This window comes from Drosophila subpulchrella, chromosome X, assembly GCF_014743375.2.
Source record: "Drosophila subpulchrella strain 33 F10 #4 breed RU33 chromosome X, RU_Dsub_v1.1 Primary Assembly, whole genome shotgun sequence".
Classification (NCBI taxonomy): Eukaryota; Metazoa; Arthropoda; class Insecta; order Diptera; family Drosophilidae; genus Drosophila; species Drosophila subpulchrella.
This window is the reverse complement of record NC_050613.1, coordinates 5554910-5572584: the sequence shown is the minus strand read 5'-3', so window position 1 is coordinate 5572584 and position 17675 is coordinate 5554910. Positions and strand designations below refer to the sequence as shown.

The window sequence follows — 17675 nt, the reverse complement described above, 5'->3', positions numbered from 1 at the left end:
GCCCCCCAGCCCGGAGTTGTCTAACTTGGCTATAATCCCGTCAGTTCTGGTTGCCTTTAAAGGTCAGAATGGGGAAAAGTCCATGGAAGCGGCAATGCCAAAACATCAATCACTAATCCCAAGCAAATAAACCAGGCAGGGGCATTTTTAATTTAATTAAAACGGTATGCTGTACGGACTATTATGATTTGTGTTCAAAAAACCAAATAAACAAGCTTTTTGGTGGTCCAGAGCTTCTGTGCCGTTTTTCCCTGGTTTATTGTTTCCATTTAATTTCCATATGAATCGAATAACTTGCCAAGCTGCATGGCCAAACATTCCGAGCCAAAATGAAATGTGGCTATTAAAATTAAATTAGATCTTTGTGATGCTGAATTATGTGTGTTTGGGCAAGGACTAGCATATTGTTTCGATTTATAAATACATACATTGACGGCTTTAGGCAAGTTTGGTTGCAATTTACCGGAACATATTGGAGGACATTCGACAGACCATTTGATGAATGGGAAATAAAATGCAAGAGTTTATGGTTTAATCATTTTAAACTGATTTCTTTCATTTCATCTGTGTCGAGGCAAAAATAGATAAAATGAAATAAAACACAATTTAGATTGTTTCTCTTCTTAGAATTATTTTTAAAAACGAGAACTTATTTGTATTTATCTAAGGATTCTGTAAACTTCGAATTTTTTTTTATTTTTAGTTTATTATGCAAGAAATAATATTTTATGTACTGTATTGTATTGTATACTCTACCTGTAAAGTTGATTTTTTTAAGATAGGTTAACAGAGTAACGGGTATCTGATAGTCGGGGCTCTCGACCATAACTTTTCTTGTTGTTTCTTATTTTCAACTATCACATACACTCATAAAATTTTTTTTCTAAATACTAGAAAAATCGCCCTAAAACTGAAATCGCCCTTAAATTTAGAAAAATTTTCTTATTTCAAGAAAGGCTAGCCCTAAATATAAGGAAAATCGCCATAGAAAATAATTTTTAGGGTTGGTTTTTCTAAAATGCCAAATTTTTCTATTATATAGGGCGATTTTTTCCGAGTCGACGCTAAAAGTATTTTCTAACTTTAACGGCGAAATCGCCCTAAAAAGTAGAACAAAAATACACAAACAATTTTCTGAATTTAAGAAAAATTACCCTAAAAACCACCAAGTTAAGACGCAATAAATTGATGCATATGTATGTGTGAATAGTTCGCAGGTCAAAGCAAGTGTCAAGAATGTGCGTACGTTAGGGTGGACTTATATTTGTGTGAAATTTGTTTCACATTAAACGCAAGGCTCATCTGACCTTAGGGAAGTCCACCCTAGTTTACAGTTTTCTTTCAATTCCTTTTCATCTAACCTTTGTGTCAAGGGTTGGGGTAGAGACGAATTGCATTGTCATAATTTTTCGGACGCTTGGCTGGTAAAGACGTGTTTGTTAACCCTTTTGTTTGTTGAAAAGTGCAAGTGAAAATGGAGACAGTGGTAAAAGAATTGGGAGGCGAAGCATTCCTTGAAATATTTTCTGGTGAGTACATACATACATATAATAAATTGTAAATTGCTTGTAATAAGTTAATGAATTTATCTATAACAGAAAGAATGTTTACCGTTGAGACATTAAAATATTTGAATTGGGAGCACCTCAGAGGGGAAATTCCAGTAGAAATGGTCGGTCCAGCTATAGAGTTCTTTAAAAAACTGGAGTTGTGGCAGAACAAAGTAAGAACATACATAATTAATTATTTGTATATGTGAGTAATTTTGAGATCACGTGTTAAAAGGATGATGCAACAGAACACATACATGCATACATATATATGTATGTGTATTTCAAAGATCTTTCCAGTTCGAACTGCATTAGAGCGTCGTACACGTAACACATACATACACATGTGTATGCAAAACAACCCCCAAATGCTTTGTGCCAAGTGATTTCGAATTGAAATGAGCAAAAGATACTTCGAATTCTTCTCTTCTTCTTTTTAAATAGTCCCGTTTCTGTAAGACATCCGCCATGTCCGGATTTCGACAAAAACATCTTAGACATTTCGTCAGTGCTCAAATTTGGCTATTGTTTCTGCTGCGGCCTTTTTTTCAGAAGCACAGCAAACGCAAGCTAAATTAAAACTAAGATTGTTTTTAAAAAGCGTATGTGCATTTTCATTTTAATTTTCACACCATTTTCTTTTTTTAAAAGGAGAACGTTGAGGATAGTAACGAGCCAGAACCAGGTGTTTGTGTGGCTCGAATTCTTTCAAAAAGCAAAAAGGGAAAACTGATATTGAAGCATTATAATGAACGCAAAACCCTTAGCTCACAAGTGAGAAGAGAGCTAAGTTCTGTAATAGTCGAGTACTTGCTTCAAAAAGAACTTAAACCTAGGCAGAACCTGTTGAAGGAGATTGCCAACCGAATAACTGATATATTTGATTCTGAGACGGCTGTAAGTGAATGCAACACAGTAAAAAATATTTAAATTAAACATTCTTTTTACTTTTAAGGACACATACTTCTTGAAGAGTAAAGGAAAGAAACCGGGCGGCCTGCTGTACAGCCACTATTATAATATAAAGGCCAAATATAGTACTGGAAAAGTCCCCAAGCCTTTAAACCAAAACGTTTCTCCAAATATGTTATTGTCTTCCCAAAAAAGTAAGTAATACTTCTAGTACTTAGGTACATGTTAATTATATATGTTTTTAAATAATAGCTGAAGTCGAATTGGATTTACAATGGCTTAAATATAATATTGAGCCCTTGGAGTCTGTGCTAAGGTGCTGGAATTCCACATTTGACTGGAGAAGCAATTTCCTGAAGTCGGATGCCAATCTGCTTGATGTATTTGAAGAATTTCCAATTTTGACACAATCCTTCGGATTCAAGCTGGTAAGCTCTAAAATAAATTTGTAAGCACATTTTTTTAAAACACATCTTAATAATATAGATCGAAAACGACTTTGAGGCTTTATATCCAGCTTCTTTTAACAATTTTTCGCAAAAGTGGGACGAGTTTAAGTCAAAAATTGTTCCCCTTTTAAGAGAGAAAGTAAAGGAACAACAGGGTAAGATCCTGCTTAAGTCTTTGGAAAGCAACGGTGAAGGTATGTATATGCGTTTAATACTTTTTTTCAATATTCTCATTAAATTATTCCCATAATGTATAGACATACAAACGACTTTAATTTGGCTTGCGATTCATTCAGTGTTGGTGCCAACCTCGAGGACAAAAGCAGACGGCGATAGCAAGACATTTAAACACACAATTGCGGATTCGCGAGGCCGTTTCTTGGTTTGGAAGGCTACTGTTGGGGAACTGCAAACACATTTAAAGAATCTTACGGAAAACTGCTACTCAGGAAAGCAGAAACTGCAACCGTTCATCTGCAGCGTGGGAACAAGCCCATTTTACCTTACAGAGTTTTCAGTTTACTTATCAGGTGTTTTTTATAGGATGCCAAATTTATTAAGAAGCATTGAAGTGTGTTTCAAAATATTTTTTGTCCTAAACCTCGAGTATCCCCCGGAATGTACATTAGTGTGGTCATTGATACAACAACATTTTTATGAAATTCATTTGAAGTCTGATAAGAAAAGCAAAGCTCTCTCTGAACTCTTAAACGATTTTAAAAACTTTAGAATGTAACCATTTTAGGCATAAGTTTTCATAAATAGGCTGTATTTCCAATTAATATTGACAAAAATTGAAGTTTAGACATTAATTTTTTCTTTCCTTATTTATTTTTTGCTTTGACATATTCTGAAGTTTAGACATTCATTTTTTCTTTTCTTTCATAATCTTTAACTTATTACTTTTTAAAATGGAAGTAAAATGCAAAATTTGTTCGGAAAATTTCGGTGACAAAATACCATTTTTTTCCCATATAAAAGAATCTCATTCTCAAGAAACGTATATAAGCATACCGTGTGGATTTCTGAACTGCCCTCAACACTTTAATGAACTTAAAGCCTTACGGAGGCATATGCGTAACACAAACAATCATTGCAAAACCAACACAACACAAGATTTTATTAACGAAAACGAAACATTATATTCGACTACAGATTTTGAAGAAGAAATTGATAGCGAAAAACCCATAACTTTTTCGAATAACTCCAAGATAGACAAACATAATTTGTTCAATAACGCCGAAAATTTGACACTTAACATTTGCTCAAAGCTTAACATTCCGCGGGAAACCGTATTTAAATTGCAGTCCGAAATTAGGAAGTTCTTAATAGCGCCAATAGAAAAGGAGTTACAACAAATTCAACAAAGTCTGAACTTAACCGAAGATTCCAAAATAAAACATCTTCTAGAATTTTTTCAAAATCCATTCGAAACCGTTTCTTCAGAATATAAGCTGTTAAAGGTTCTCAGGGAAAAGGGCTTTTATGAAGACCCAATTATTGTAAAAATAGATGACAGAATAACACCAATACGGTCGAAGAATAAGGTCATGCTAATGTCGAAACCATCCAAAGGCGCTATTTTTCCGTTGAAATTTCATTTGAAAAAGTTTTTTGAAATACCAAATTTACTGGACGCATTTCTGAAAAGGCTTTCATTTTTAGAAAACGAAACAAACATTACAAATTTTGTCAACGGCTTTTTATGGAAAAAAATTAGGATTAAAAACACGTTAAATGGAAAAATTATATTTCCGTACTTCCTTTACTTTGACGACTTCGAGATAAACAACCCATTAGGTCCACATTGCTCGCCTATTCAAGGTGTATATTTGTCGTTTCCAACAGCTCCAATAGAATATAATAATATTTTCTGTGCTGCTGTGTTAAAAACAAGTGATATTAAAACATTTGGTTATTCCAAATGTATGTATAAGTTCATAGAACTCTTACAAGATTTAGAGACCAATGGAATAGTGGTTTCCATAAACGGAAAAGAGCAAAGAATTTTTTTCATTTTAGGGCTTATTCTAGGAGACAATCTTGGTCTTAACAGCGTCTTGGGCTTTTCGACATCATTTTCAAGTAATTTTTTTTGCAGGTTTTGCAAACTTTCAAAACAAGAGACAGCTATAGCTTATGAAGTTAAAGTTGAGTCGTTGCGAAACCAAATAAATTATGAAAATGATCTGAAAGAATGTGATGTATCTACATCAGGTATCAAATCAGAGTGTGCCTTTAACAAGCTTACCCACTTTTCTGCCATTAAGAATTTTTCGGTGGATATCCTTCATGACGTTTTTGAAGGTATCTTGCGTTATGATATACCCCACATTGTACTGTATTATATTAACAGTAAAATATTTGACTTGGAAATATTAAATCTGAGAAAAACAAACTTTCAATATGGAAGCGCCGAAATTGGAAATGTTTGTCCTCCTTTCCAGTTAAATAATTTAAAAAAACATAATTTAAAGGCGACTGCTCGGGAACTTCTAACCTTCATTACATATTTCCCTTTAATGGTGGGGGATTTGGTACCCACCGATGATAAAGTATGGCAATTTGTTATAAATTTATTAAAGTTAATTGATAGGGTCACATATTCCGAGTACACAACAGGAGACTTAAGGTCTTTAAAAGAATGTATAGAGATTCACAACAGAGAGTATCCCGTTTTGTTTAATGACGAAAAATATAACTTCCCGGAAAAATGTTGTTATATCTTTAGCCAAGAAAATGTGCATAAACTTTGCGAATTTTGTACAAAATTTTAAAATTCATGAGATAGTTTTAAGTAAATCAAAGTGCCTTAGCAAGAATTCTATATATAGTACTGAAATTGAAAATTTAATTTCAAAGACTGATAATGTAACTTGCCATGTATACGCGAAACTGCGAAACGTGATGTACAAGGAAGGTTTTATTGTATATAGTTACGAACCAGATTTTAAGGCATTTGAAGTAAAAGAAATCATTTCCTTCGAAAACAAAGTATTATTTCTCTGTGTTAAATTAGAATTACAATTTGTTGATCATGTCACTTCCTATGAAATTGTAAATAAAGCCGAATTTAGTGTAATTAACTTAAGTGACATTAAATTCCCTCCAACGGAAACAAAAACCCTAAATGCCAAAAAATATATTAAGCCGAAACATTATTTTTAAAACCCACTTAGCAATATGAATAGATATTAAGAAATATTTTAAAAATATGTAAATAATTATAATTATAAAAATGTAAGTTGTGTAAATATATTTTTAATGTTAATAATAAATACAATTCAAAATAAATAAAAATATATACAAAATAATGGAAAAGTATTTTTATTTAGGGCAATTCGCCCTATAAAGCTTTTGCAAACCAAGGAAATCGGTCCTTGATTTTAGAAAAAAATTTCTAAAATTCAGTTCGATTCGCCCTAAAAAGCGGTACGGCGTAAGAAAACTTTCCTGAAATTTATGGCGATTTGCCTTAAAAGTGAGGAAAAAGAAAAGTAAGGTATAGAAAAATGTGCCTGTAATTTGAAAAAAAGGCTTTAAACTTAAGAAAAATCCACCTTTAATTAAGGGGACTCTTTGAATATTTTCAGGGCAATTTACCTTTACAACCAGAAAAAAACAACCTAAATATAAAAAAAAACTGCCTTAAGTTTAGAGCACTCATTTCATATTTGAAGGGTAATTGCCTTAAAAAACAGAAAAATCGCCTTAGATTTTAAAAAAATCGCCCTAAATACAAGAAAAATACATGTCTATTTTTAGAAAAATTTGCCCTTGTTTCGTTACCCAGTCGCCATTGACCCCCGTTTTAGGGCGATTTTCCTTGTTTTTAGGGCGATTTTTTCTATGAGTGTATGTGCGAGATGTCTTGAAAATGTCTAAAGTAATCTGCCTGCTGGTTTCAACAATGTATATTCTGTTAAATAACTTCTGGTGTTTACAAGATATCCTAAGTAAACACCTGTAAACATTCTTGTAATCAGGGAATGTTTTGCAATTAAAAGTTGGTGAATGCTGGCAATCATATAATGTAGTTCGCATCACTTCTGCCGCGGTGAGGTGGTACCAGGTTGGGGCTTCCAGGGGGGGCTAGGTTATAGCACAGCACCAGCGTTATCTAAGCCCGGGGATAGTTGACAGGGATTTGCCCTCCATCCCGCCCTCCCCGTCGGATGCAATGGAGCGAATATTCCCGGAACATTTGCACAGCGAAGCGCAACGCAGTTGGATTTAACGTGACTCGTGGATAGTGACTAACGTCCCGCTTAACCCACTAATGCCCGATCGGAGCCCAGAGTCGGGTCCCTGGAAAATGTGTTAATTAAAACTTAACGTCTGATCGCGTTACACACGAAACGTCACCGGAACACGTATAGAAAAAAAAAAACGATGGATACTGGATGGCAAGGCCCGAGAAAGCGGAGACCGTAAAAATGTTATAATTCAATTTGTGTTATGTCAACTGCTGTATAAATATAGCGTCGGATCCGGGGGAGATATACGGGGTCTATGGGGTTGGGGGGCCTGGGAGCGACCGACTTTATTCAGCTGTGAAATCGACAAGTGCATTGAACCTGGCCGGGCGTAGATTATGAGCCCGGCTAGAAGCGAAGATTTTGCGATACCACTTCCCTGAATATAATTTCCGATGTCTGACGCCCCAGTGAGCATTCGTTTGTTTGTAATTAACAGTTGAGGAGCTTAGGGCCATAAGCTCTTCAGCAGCCGTCAGGCATCAGCGGGCAATCAAAAAACAGGCCAACTTCTGTGGGTGTAACTGGCTTAAATGGCAACCAACTACCAGAATATTTGGCAATGTGTGGAGAGCGCATAAATATGCAATAACGCTGTTGCTTACATGAACTAAGCCCTTTCAAAATAAATCGTTTCGCTTTAAATTCCCTGCGACAGGCAGGTGCTTTTATTTATACATACATAACTAAAGCGTATAATATTCAGAGTTTTGCATCAATTTTGTGTTTTATATTTGAACCAATATCACACAAAAATGATTATCCTTTTAACTGCCATATTGGAAGTTTAGAGATAAGATAAATATTTTAGAAATCCACAGCATGAGCTTTTCAAACTTTTATTTAGTATATTTTCGTATTCAAATATTAAAGAAATGCTGAAATGTATATATTTCGTATCCATAGTCACTAATGAATTTCTAATTTAATAAGTAAAACAATGATAAATATCTATCTTCGTACATTTACTAGAAGGCATACTTTTACTGCCTATCCTACTTACAAAGTTCATACTGTACTTATTTAGTTATTTTAACGGCTGTCATTTTCCAGAGACTTAAAGAAAATCCTTGGGAAAATAGCCTTCAAAGAGGCTTTACCCGCAAATTAGTGTTACAGGGCGTTCGATGCAGCCCCAATAAATTGACAATTAAAACAAAAAGTAATTAACACCCCAGATGGCGAGCGAAAGAAGTGCTCGTATAAACCAAATGCCTCGAGTCAATGAACCCGAAACTTTTCTGATGACAGCAGAAAATAAATAAAACGAGATTGAACGAGGGGAGCACAAACGCTTATCGGTGGATCGATTGAAAGGCGAGCCTATACGCCAACAACCAAATGACTTTGACATTGTGCAGCAACTAATCCAAATAAATAGAGCACCATCGAATAATAAAAACAAATTGCTCAACATGTAACGATCGGGCCGGTGAAATGTGAACTGTGGACTGCAAAATGCAAACTGCCAGCTGAAAACGGAAAACTGCAAACTGCATTGTATGCAAATTGGCAACAAAGTTTCCGCTGAGGAGGCGTTGCGGCGTTTTATTATTTTATTCGGAGCTAAAAACTGATAAGCATGCCAAATGCGTTTTTCTTATTTTATTTTATATTATTTCATTTCATTTGCATTTGCACACTTTTAAACTCGTTCCCTAGGCACCGAAAAAAATCAATTATTATTAATACACAATTTGGACATGCAAATCTGACTACTTTCTAGTTGACTGGTATTTATTCAGAAGCATTGAATTAATAAACACTTTACATATTCTGCTTGAATAATGCCTAATTTAATGATCAACAATTAAATGAAATATTAAACCTGTTTTTTGTACGGATTTCACAACAATGTACTAATATAAAAATGTCATATTTTATTAAAATGCAATTTCAGCATACTTTATCAGCCATCACGCTATTTATTGAAATTTCAAAAAAAAATTCGTTTTAAATTTATTTGTTAAGTGTTATGCATTTTTTATTAATAATACTTTTAGTACACATTTTTTTCAAATAAATTGTAAATAAATAAATGTAATTGTCATTGCTTTAAATAATAAATTATTATTGAAGCTGACATAAACCCACCTTAATGTGTTTGATCGGGCATGTAATCTATAATTTTTGTGTAATGGATATTTTTCGCATTTTTATTGATTCGAAGTGGCACTACTTAACTCCATTATTACATTATTTTTGCATGACTTTTACACTTCTCGCTAACAGATTTTTCTTCACTGAAAAGAATTTAAGTACAAAAATTTAAAATGCATATAAAAAATACAAATTTTTGTATATGAACATATACTTTTTTGAGCTATTCAGTGTAGGTTTTGAATTATACAAGAATACAAACTGGGGGATTAAAATACCAATTATATGTTTTTTAAATGTATTTTACAGCTCTGCTTCTCTGCAGTGTAGCCTTCTTATGGCATGCCTCCTCTGACGTCACTCTCTCTGCAAGCTTTCTTTTTCTTTCGCTCAAAAGAGAAGCTTGACAAAAGGGCTTACGTGTCCCAGAGAAGATTTCGTGGAAAGGCCATTAAAACTTCTTTTTTCGGGGGACGAAAGAGCGGGACCAAAGCGCCCGATGTCAAATGGCCCAACTTTTAATGGAGCCAAGGAGTTTCCTTTTCCTTGCCGGGGCTTTCCCCGAATTTTCTCTCACTTCGCCAAGGCAATTTGTGCAATTGCGATGGCCCTGCCCCTCCCCCATAAAAAAAATAAAAAACCCCAAAAAACCGACTTCCCTTCGGAGGCCATCATCAAAATTTTGTTGGCCAGCTCAGAGCAAACAGTCAACGTTGCGTGTCGCCCTTTTGCATATTTGCCTTAATTTTCATTATTCTCATATTCATTTCGTTTTATTTCTTTCCGGCCTTTGATGGACCGCGATTTGGGAGAACGATGAAAAATGTTGATAGGCCAAGTTAATATGAATGAATGTTGATAAATGCACAATGTTTTTGTTCATAATTAATTTTTACTGCTTCGTTTTTCTTCTTTTGTTTGAGCCTAAAGTGCCTATTAACGGCATGAGCGTCACGTTTTTTCCAATGTAATTTCACTAGCCCATAGCACGTCGGCCAGAACCAAATCAACAAGAATCAACAGGTGTGCAGATTTCATCGGTAAATTCGGGCAGACATATTGTTTAATGATGAAAATACCATACAAATTGTTTTAAAAAATATTACGACCGTTTTGGATTTTAATTTTACACATTATCAAAAAAAAAAATTAAATATTTCTAAAAAATCGTAAAGAAGGTGAAGATCAATATTAATTCCACTTTATGTTTTTAAAAATTATATAAACTTATATACCATTTAAATACAATTTTTGAAATCACTTTTAAATGCCACTTTGGGCGTCTAAAATATGCAAATAATAAAAAATGGTCGTCTTTCTAAACGATATCATAAGATTTCTAAGTTTAAAATATACTTTTGCATTCTTTTAAATACCCAAAATTAGACTAAAAAGTAATTTCAAGTGATTTGGGTAGCACCCGATCTTTGCAACACCCTGAATAACAAAAACTTTAGTTTATAAGGTTTCTAAAACACCTCGATTAGTAATTTATATTATTCTGTTCCATCTGTTATGCGGAAGTTCGAAATGCAGCCCCCCTTTTCAACCAAAAACGCAGACCTAGCCCCCCTTCATTTCCCGAGGTGGATTCACACCTCAATAACCCGCCATCGGCTGTCATAGTTTTTCCTTGAGAACTTCCAAATGCAAAAGACCAGGTGAGTGTGACAGAGTTATTGAGTTGTATGCGAACAAGTCTACCTGGACGTTCAAGCAGGCAATCTGAGCGTGACGAATAATGATTTTACACCGCTGCGAAGAACTGCGAGTGGTGCGATGATGGGATGGGATATGTTTGCCCTATGATGGTGGTTGTCTGGGCGGGAGTGGGTGAATTTTAGAGAGGAGTTTTCTTTGAGACATGGTCGTGAGGGTAAAAATACTGGCGAAAAGTGTGCAAATTGTGTGAGAGTTTGTGTGCTGAACGGATGAATTTGATATTTGCATTAAGTTGCCTTATTGAGTTTGCATCTGAAGATATACATAAATATCTGTCGTATTCGCAGCTCTCTTAAAGCAACTCCAACGACTAATTTCATTTGGCTGCAGTTTGCCCGAAAGCAAAGGGGCGTCATTGAAAGATAAAAAGGGGGTGGTGGGAAAAAGTACACGGGGGTTGAGGAGAAGGGGACGTACACAGAAAAATTAGTTCCCTACTGTTGTTCCCCTCATTTTCATCAGCAAAATAGTTTCAGTCACGTTATCGGAATAATTTGATCATATCATGAAATGTATCTAATCGGTTTTTTTTTTAACCAAATTGGGATTCTAATAATTTTGGAAAACAGTGTTTGCCTGATAAAAATAATTTAATATGTAGACATTTTTTTAAATCACTTTGGTTTTATTTAGTTCTTATAAAAAAAAGTCTGGGACCAAATATAACTCTTTGTACTCTTGTGCCCAAAGTTTTAAAAAATTAACCGAATCGGAAAGCAAATTATATGAAAATCCCAGTAGGCCTTTAAAAATAAAGTACTATTGGACCCTCTTTCTAGATTATCAATAAAAACAAGAGATGTTTAATTTGGATATCCAAAAAACCAAGAAATCGAATGACTCACCTTACTTTAAACATATCATAAAGATAGCTAAGTGTGGAACATAAAGTTCTAAAGAATATCTCACATAGGCAGCTCATATTTCCCTTTTGAACCGAACAACTGTTTTATTGATGGCTAATTTTCGAGGTATTTTCTCTGTGTGTATATATGTAATATGGGCACTTGGGCAGCAGCACTTTTGGGCCACTTGTTTTTCGAAATTGAAAACCATGAGGCGCATTTAAAAAGATGAAGTGACAACTGGCATACTGATGACGACACACAGGCGAGGGCGAAGGGGTCGGGGGTAAAGGGGACCATGGGTCCAAGGAGGTGGAGGGGGGTGGGGGGCAATAGCTGCAAGAGTGTGTGGAGCGTATAAATATAACAAGTGCCAAGTAAAATATGTACATAAATAAGCCAGCGCAGAGAAATGTGATGCTGATGCAGATACAGTGGACACTCGCCTTGAACGGTGTTTTGGAAACAGTTTTTAATATTTCACGGAGTTCCTAGTTGTGGACCGAAAAAAAAACAATTCGATTTAATCATTTTTTAATGATTTAACATATTTTGCACAAATATGGGGCTTAAATATGTATTAAAATTATTAAACTATATTTTAATATTATCACAAGAAGATGATAATGGTATATATATCCTTTAAAAAATTTTTTTTTTAATGTCTGCACCGAAAAAAATAGTCATAGAAAAGGAACTATTGTTACATTAATTCTACACTTCTGAGTATCGATTTGTCGTCGATAAGATGAGTATTAAATTAATACTTTCCAAGGTCTTAAATTGACAATTAATGGTTTAAAAATAATACCAAAAATCCAAGTTCTAGACATTTTAATATAAAAACAAAAAAGAATGTTATATACCCTTGCAGCTATAATTATTAAATTTAAAAACACAAAAAATGATATTCCCAAACACCGAAGCTATAATTTGTTTCATATTATTTTCCTACCAAGGTTCCGATCGTTCCTATGGCAGCTATATGATATAGTCGTCCGATTTTGATAAAATTAAATTCGAAATTCAGAACTAATTAAAAAATGTTATTTCCAAGCGTTGGAGGTTGTAAGTTGAAAAACACCGAAGCTATAATTTGTTTCATATTATTTTTCCACCAATTTTCCGATCGTTCCTATGGCAGCTATATGATATAGTCGTCCGATTTCGATAAAATGTAATTCAAAATTCAAAACTAATTGAAAATGTTATTTCCAAGCTTAAGAGGTTATATGCTAAAAATCACCAAAGATATAATTTTTATACCCGTTACTCGTAGAGTAAAAATGTAACAGGCAGAAGGAAGCGTTTCCGACCCCATAAAGTATATATATTCTTGATCAGGATCACTAGCCGAGTCGATCTAGCCATGTCCGTCTGTCCGTCCGTTTCTACGCAAACTAGTCTCTCAGTTTTACAGCTATCGGGCTGAAACTTTCCCAAAAGTCTTATATCTTTTGCAGGTAGTATATAAGTCGGAACCAGCCGGATCGGACAACTATATCTTATCAATCAATAGGTATTGACGAGACCAATACATTTCTGTTAAAATTTTTTATATCGCTTGGAAATTGTGGGCGCCACAGGTTTGGGCGGCTTGTGGGCGTGGCATATTCGCGTAACAAACTTCCGCTGCGCTCAAGCCTACGGAATCTAAATCTGATATCACATTTCTCTATCTTTCATATTTACCGAGATATCCGCGTTCATTTTTACGATTTTTTGAAGTTTGTGGGCGGTTTGTGGCAAACTTTTTTTTGGTCAATCGATAGGTATTGATGCGAACAACACATTTCAGTTAAAATTTCCATTCTAGCATCAAAACTGTAGGAGCCACAGTTTTGGGCGGTTTGTGGGCGTTAGAGTGGGCGTGGCACTCTACTGAAACAAACTTGCGCTGCGCAGGAATCTCAGGAATCTGCATGCCTAATCCCAGTATTGTACCTCTTATAGCTTCCGAGATCTCAGCGTTGATACGGACAGACGGACAGACGGACATGGCTAGATCGACTCGGCTAGTGATCCTGATCAAGAATTTATATACTTTATGGGGTCGGAAACGCTTCCTTCTGCCTGTAACATACTTTCCGACGAATCTAGTATACCCTTTTACTCTACGATTAACGGGTATAATTAAACTGTAAAGTACAGACTTTATATTATTTAGTTTTGAATCTATACTTTAATTTCAATACCGCCTCTGGTATATTTTTAATACAACCGGTATTAAAACATAACTTTCTGTTCTTTATGGTCTGTTTTTGGGGGTTCTACTGTAGCTCTTTTGTCTATTATCGCCGTTTCTGTGTCTGTTTCTACCGCTGCATTTTTGCATTTCTGCACTTCCAGCAGCTGCGACTAATTGTTGAAAGGAAAAATGTATTAAATAAAAAAAAGAAAAGGGGGATAAAGGGAGTGAGGGACAAAGAGTCACAAGTGTGGGGACAAAGGAAGGCAGGATGCGAAGGACTTGTTCGCGCTGACTGCGAAAAGTGCAACAAACTTTGACAAAATAAAATGAAAATCCCGCCCCAAGGTGGGAAGGGGGCGTGGCAAAGGGGCGGCGAACAAATGAAGCGCCCTTTTTGCAACTTCAAATCGCAAACCCACACACACAAACAGCCGCAGCTGAAGATTCTTACACACATGTGCAAAAAACGCGAGTTGCAAAAAAAGTCCATTGAAATTGAAGCACTCTCATTAGGAAGAAGAAGTTGCAGCAGGAACGCGAAGAGGTAGAAAAAGAAGTTGAAACCGCAGCAAAAATAATGCCAACTGTTCGATGGCGTGGCAAAAAAAAGAGTTTTACTGGTCAAGGGAAATGCAACAAATTAAATTTTGTAAAGCAAAAAAATAAACAATACAAGTACGAAACAATCAAATTAAATAAAAAGGTATTAAATAAAAATAAGAGAAATCGCTATAGTCAATTCTATCGACCATCAAATACACCCGTGGGCGTGACACCTTGCTGAAATATACTTGCGCTGTCCCAGAACCTCAAGAATCTGCATGCCAAATCCCAACGTTTTAGCTTTTATAGTTACCGAGATCTCAGCGCTCATACGGACGGACAGACGGACATGGCTAGATCGACTCGGCTAGTGCTCCTGATCAAGAAAATAAGTATATACTCTATCGTCCGTTTCTACGCAAACTAGTATCTCAGTTTTAAAGCTATCGGGATGAAAAAGTCTTCTTTCTTTTGCAGGTAGTATATAAGTCGGAACCAGCCTGATCGGACAACAATATCTTATAGCTCCCATAGGAATAATCGGAAAACAATTTTTTTTTATTATATCTTTGGTGTTTTTTAACATATAACCTCCCACGCTTGGAAATAACATTTTTTAATTAGTTCTGGATTTCAAATTTAATTTGATCAAAATCGGACCACTATATCATATAGCTGCCATAGGAACGATCGGAAAATTGGTGGGTGAATCATATGAAACATATTATAGCTTCGGTGTTTTTGGACATATTATTGGATATATCATTTTTTGTATTTTTAAGAACTTCAAATTAAATTAAATAATTATAACTGCAAGGGTATACGAACTTTGGCTTGCCGAAGTTAACTTCCTTTCTTGTTTTAAGTGCAATCAAATTTATTTTCGGGTGATAAGGAATTAAAAAGAATATACATTATAGTTATTTGCGTTTTATCAATAGCGGAAATAGCTTTTAATTAACAAAATGTAATATATATATTAACAGAAGCTTAAGAAATGCATCGTTCTTTCTTAAAGGCAAATACTGTTCTTGTTATAATGGACGGCCACGTATATAATGTATGTACTTTCAATAAGAAATAATTAAGGTTAGTAGTAAGGTTTGCCATGATTCTAAGCAATTATTTTTTTAAGATTAAGAATAAGATAATTGCTGTCATAAATTCTTTATAATGAAGTACTGTTTTTTAATATTATGCGATATTTAAATAATTATGTGGCCACGTAGATGACTAACAAAAATTGAAATTCTCTCTATAAATTAAAATCAAGAAAATCAAGATGAAATACCTCGTCAAAAATGATTAAAATAAGCACAGTTCTTAAGATTTATTAGTTTAAAGGTGTATTTACTGTTGCATCGGCGGATTCTTCAAGAATATTTCAACAATTGTTACAAGTACAATAATGATTTCGACACGGCCACGTAGGTGACGAAAAACTAAATCTCAAGATGCCCCGAAGGGCCAATATAAATCAAATATTAGAATAAGGGGGTTCTGAAGTTCATCCAAAAGTTATTAGTTAAGCGGTACATTACTTGATTTGTTGTTGCGGCGGCGGAATCTTCATCAATCATTGCTAACAGTGTGAGGCAACAACAACAACACCGACCGCTCTGTCTCTTTCGCCCCACTCCTGTTGTTGTTGCTGTCTCGCTTTAACAAGGAGTCGCTGTGTTGTTGTGCTGCTATTATTATTGTTGTTTGCACTTGTTGTATTTTCGTCACACAAACAAACAAACAAACAAACATGCACACGCACACAATGTTGCACGTTGCGTGTGTTCTTCCTCTTCTTCCCGCGCCGCTCTTCCTCTTCCACGCTCTTGGCCAGAAGAATCGTAAACAAATGCAGCGCACACACTTCGTCACTCGACGCTTTCGTCACGTCACTCTCTTTTGAGTTTTGTTTGCAAAAAAAATAATCCGAATTGCACTTTTCGCGACAACGTCCGATTTTGGTGCTGTTTGCGAGCAGAGTATTACCAGGCGGGGAAGTTCCCAAAATGCTCGGCGCCAAATGCACTAAAAAATCACGTTTTCCCGCTTAAAGCCTTTGCCCACTACCGTGAGTTGCCTATCGATAACGACAGAAGCTCGATAGCTCCGAATTTGCGACCACACTAGACCGAAACGCATATCAGCTGTTCCCTATTTTGAAAGTGATACGGACTGTGAGCAATAGTTGGAAATAAACTGAACTTGTAATAAACAACCAATATGCAAGAAATTAAATTTGATTTTTTGCCCACTGTAATTCTGAAAATCGACTAGCTTTTTCTGCTTCTGTTCATTTTAAGTAATTTATTTATTTAGCTAAGCCCCCAAAAGATTTAAATGATATAAGTAAAATTTGAGCTTGAAATTTTCTATTTTGAAAGCTAAGTTTTATTTTTGCAGGTATTTTTAAAATCTAATAAACGAAAGTTGGCATCTCTAGTTATGGAGCTTCTGAAAATATTCTTAAGCTTTTATCGTAAGCACCACAAAAAACAGTTGTTTGCAGGTGAATACTAACTGGCGGGGTAGAATTGACAGCAGGACAACAACTATTTTCAATCCTCCGTATTAAAATCAAATTAAATTTATTCAACTTTGTGTTACTCTTATCGATAGAAAACACGCAATAGTGTGAAGGCGCTATTAGAAATGGAACTAAAACCCTTGCCTGGGAAGGTAACTTAGCTAGCTGTGGAGTCAACTCCGCTAAAATGGATTATAACTTCGCTAAATGTGACAATGCCACCGCCACCTATCGGAAAATTTTTAAACGAAATCGGATCTTACATAGGTGGCGCTCATTATGTTTTTCAAATTTTGGTTTCCATACATATGTAGGTGTCGCTAGTCATTTTTTTGAGGCAGTTATTAAAATATATATAATTCTCTGATAACCGCGATATCTGGCTAAGTTTTACGGCCAGCCCCAGATAACATGTTTGTTAACCCACTACGCGAGTGCAAATGTTAATTATGCTATAATAAGTAGACGGACATTTATGGCCAGAAATCAACCGATTGTTGCTAATTGATAACCGATATGATAACACATTTAGTACAAATACCCCTTTGGCAATGGCCCGAAATTTCCATAGCTTCCACTG

General features: G+C 35.2%; 1 protein-coding gene across 1 annotated transcript; it reads left to right on the top strand.

The window, feature by feature from the left end:
* The first annotated feature begins 1669 nt into the window (after positions 1 to 1669).
* LOC119558375 lies at positions 1670 to 3647 on the top strand. Its single transcript, XM_037871892.1, has 6 exons — positions 1670 to 1723; positions 2202 to 2447; positions 2506 to 2656; positions 2715 to 2890; positions 2949 to 3105; positions 3169 to 3647. Exons 1-6 carry the CDS (start codon positions 1670 to 1672, stop codon positions 3645 to 3647), a joined length of 1263 nt encoding a protein of 420 aa, XP_037727820.1.
* The last annotated feature ends 14028 nt before the right edge of the window (positions 3648 to 17675 follow it).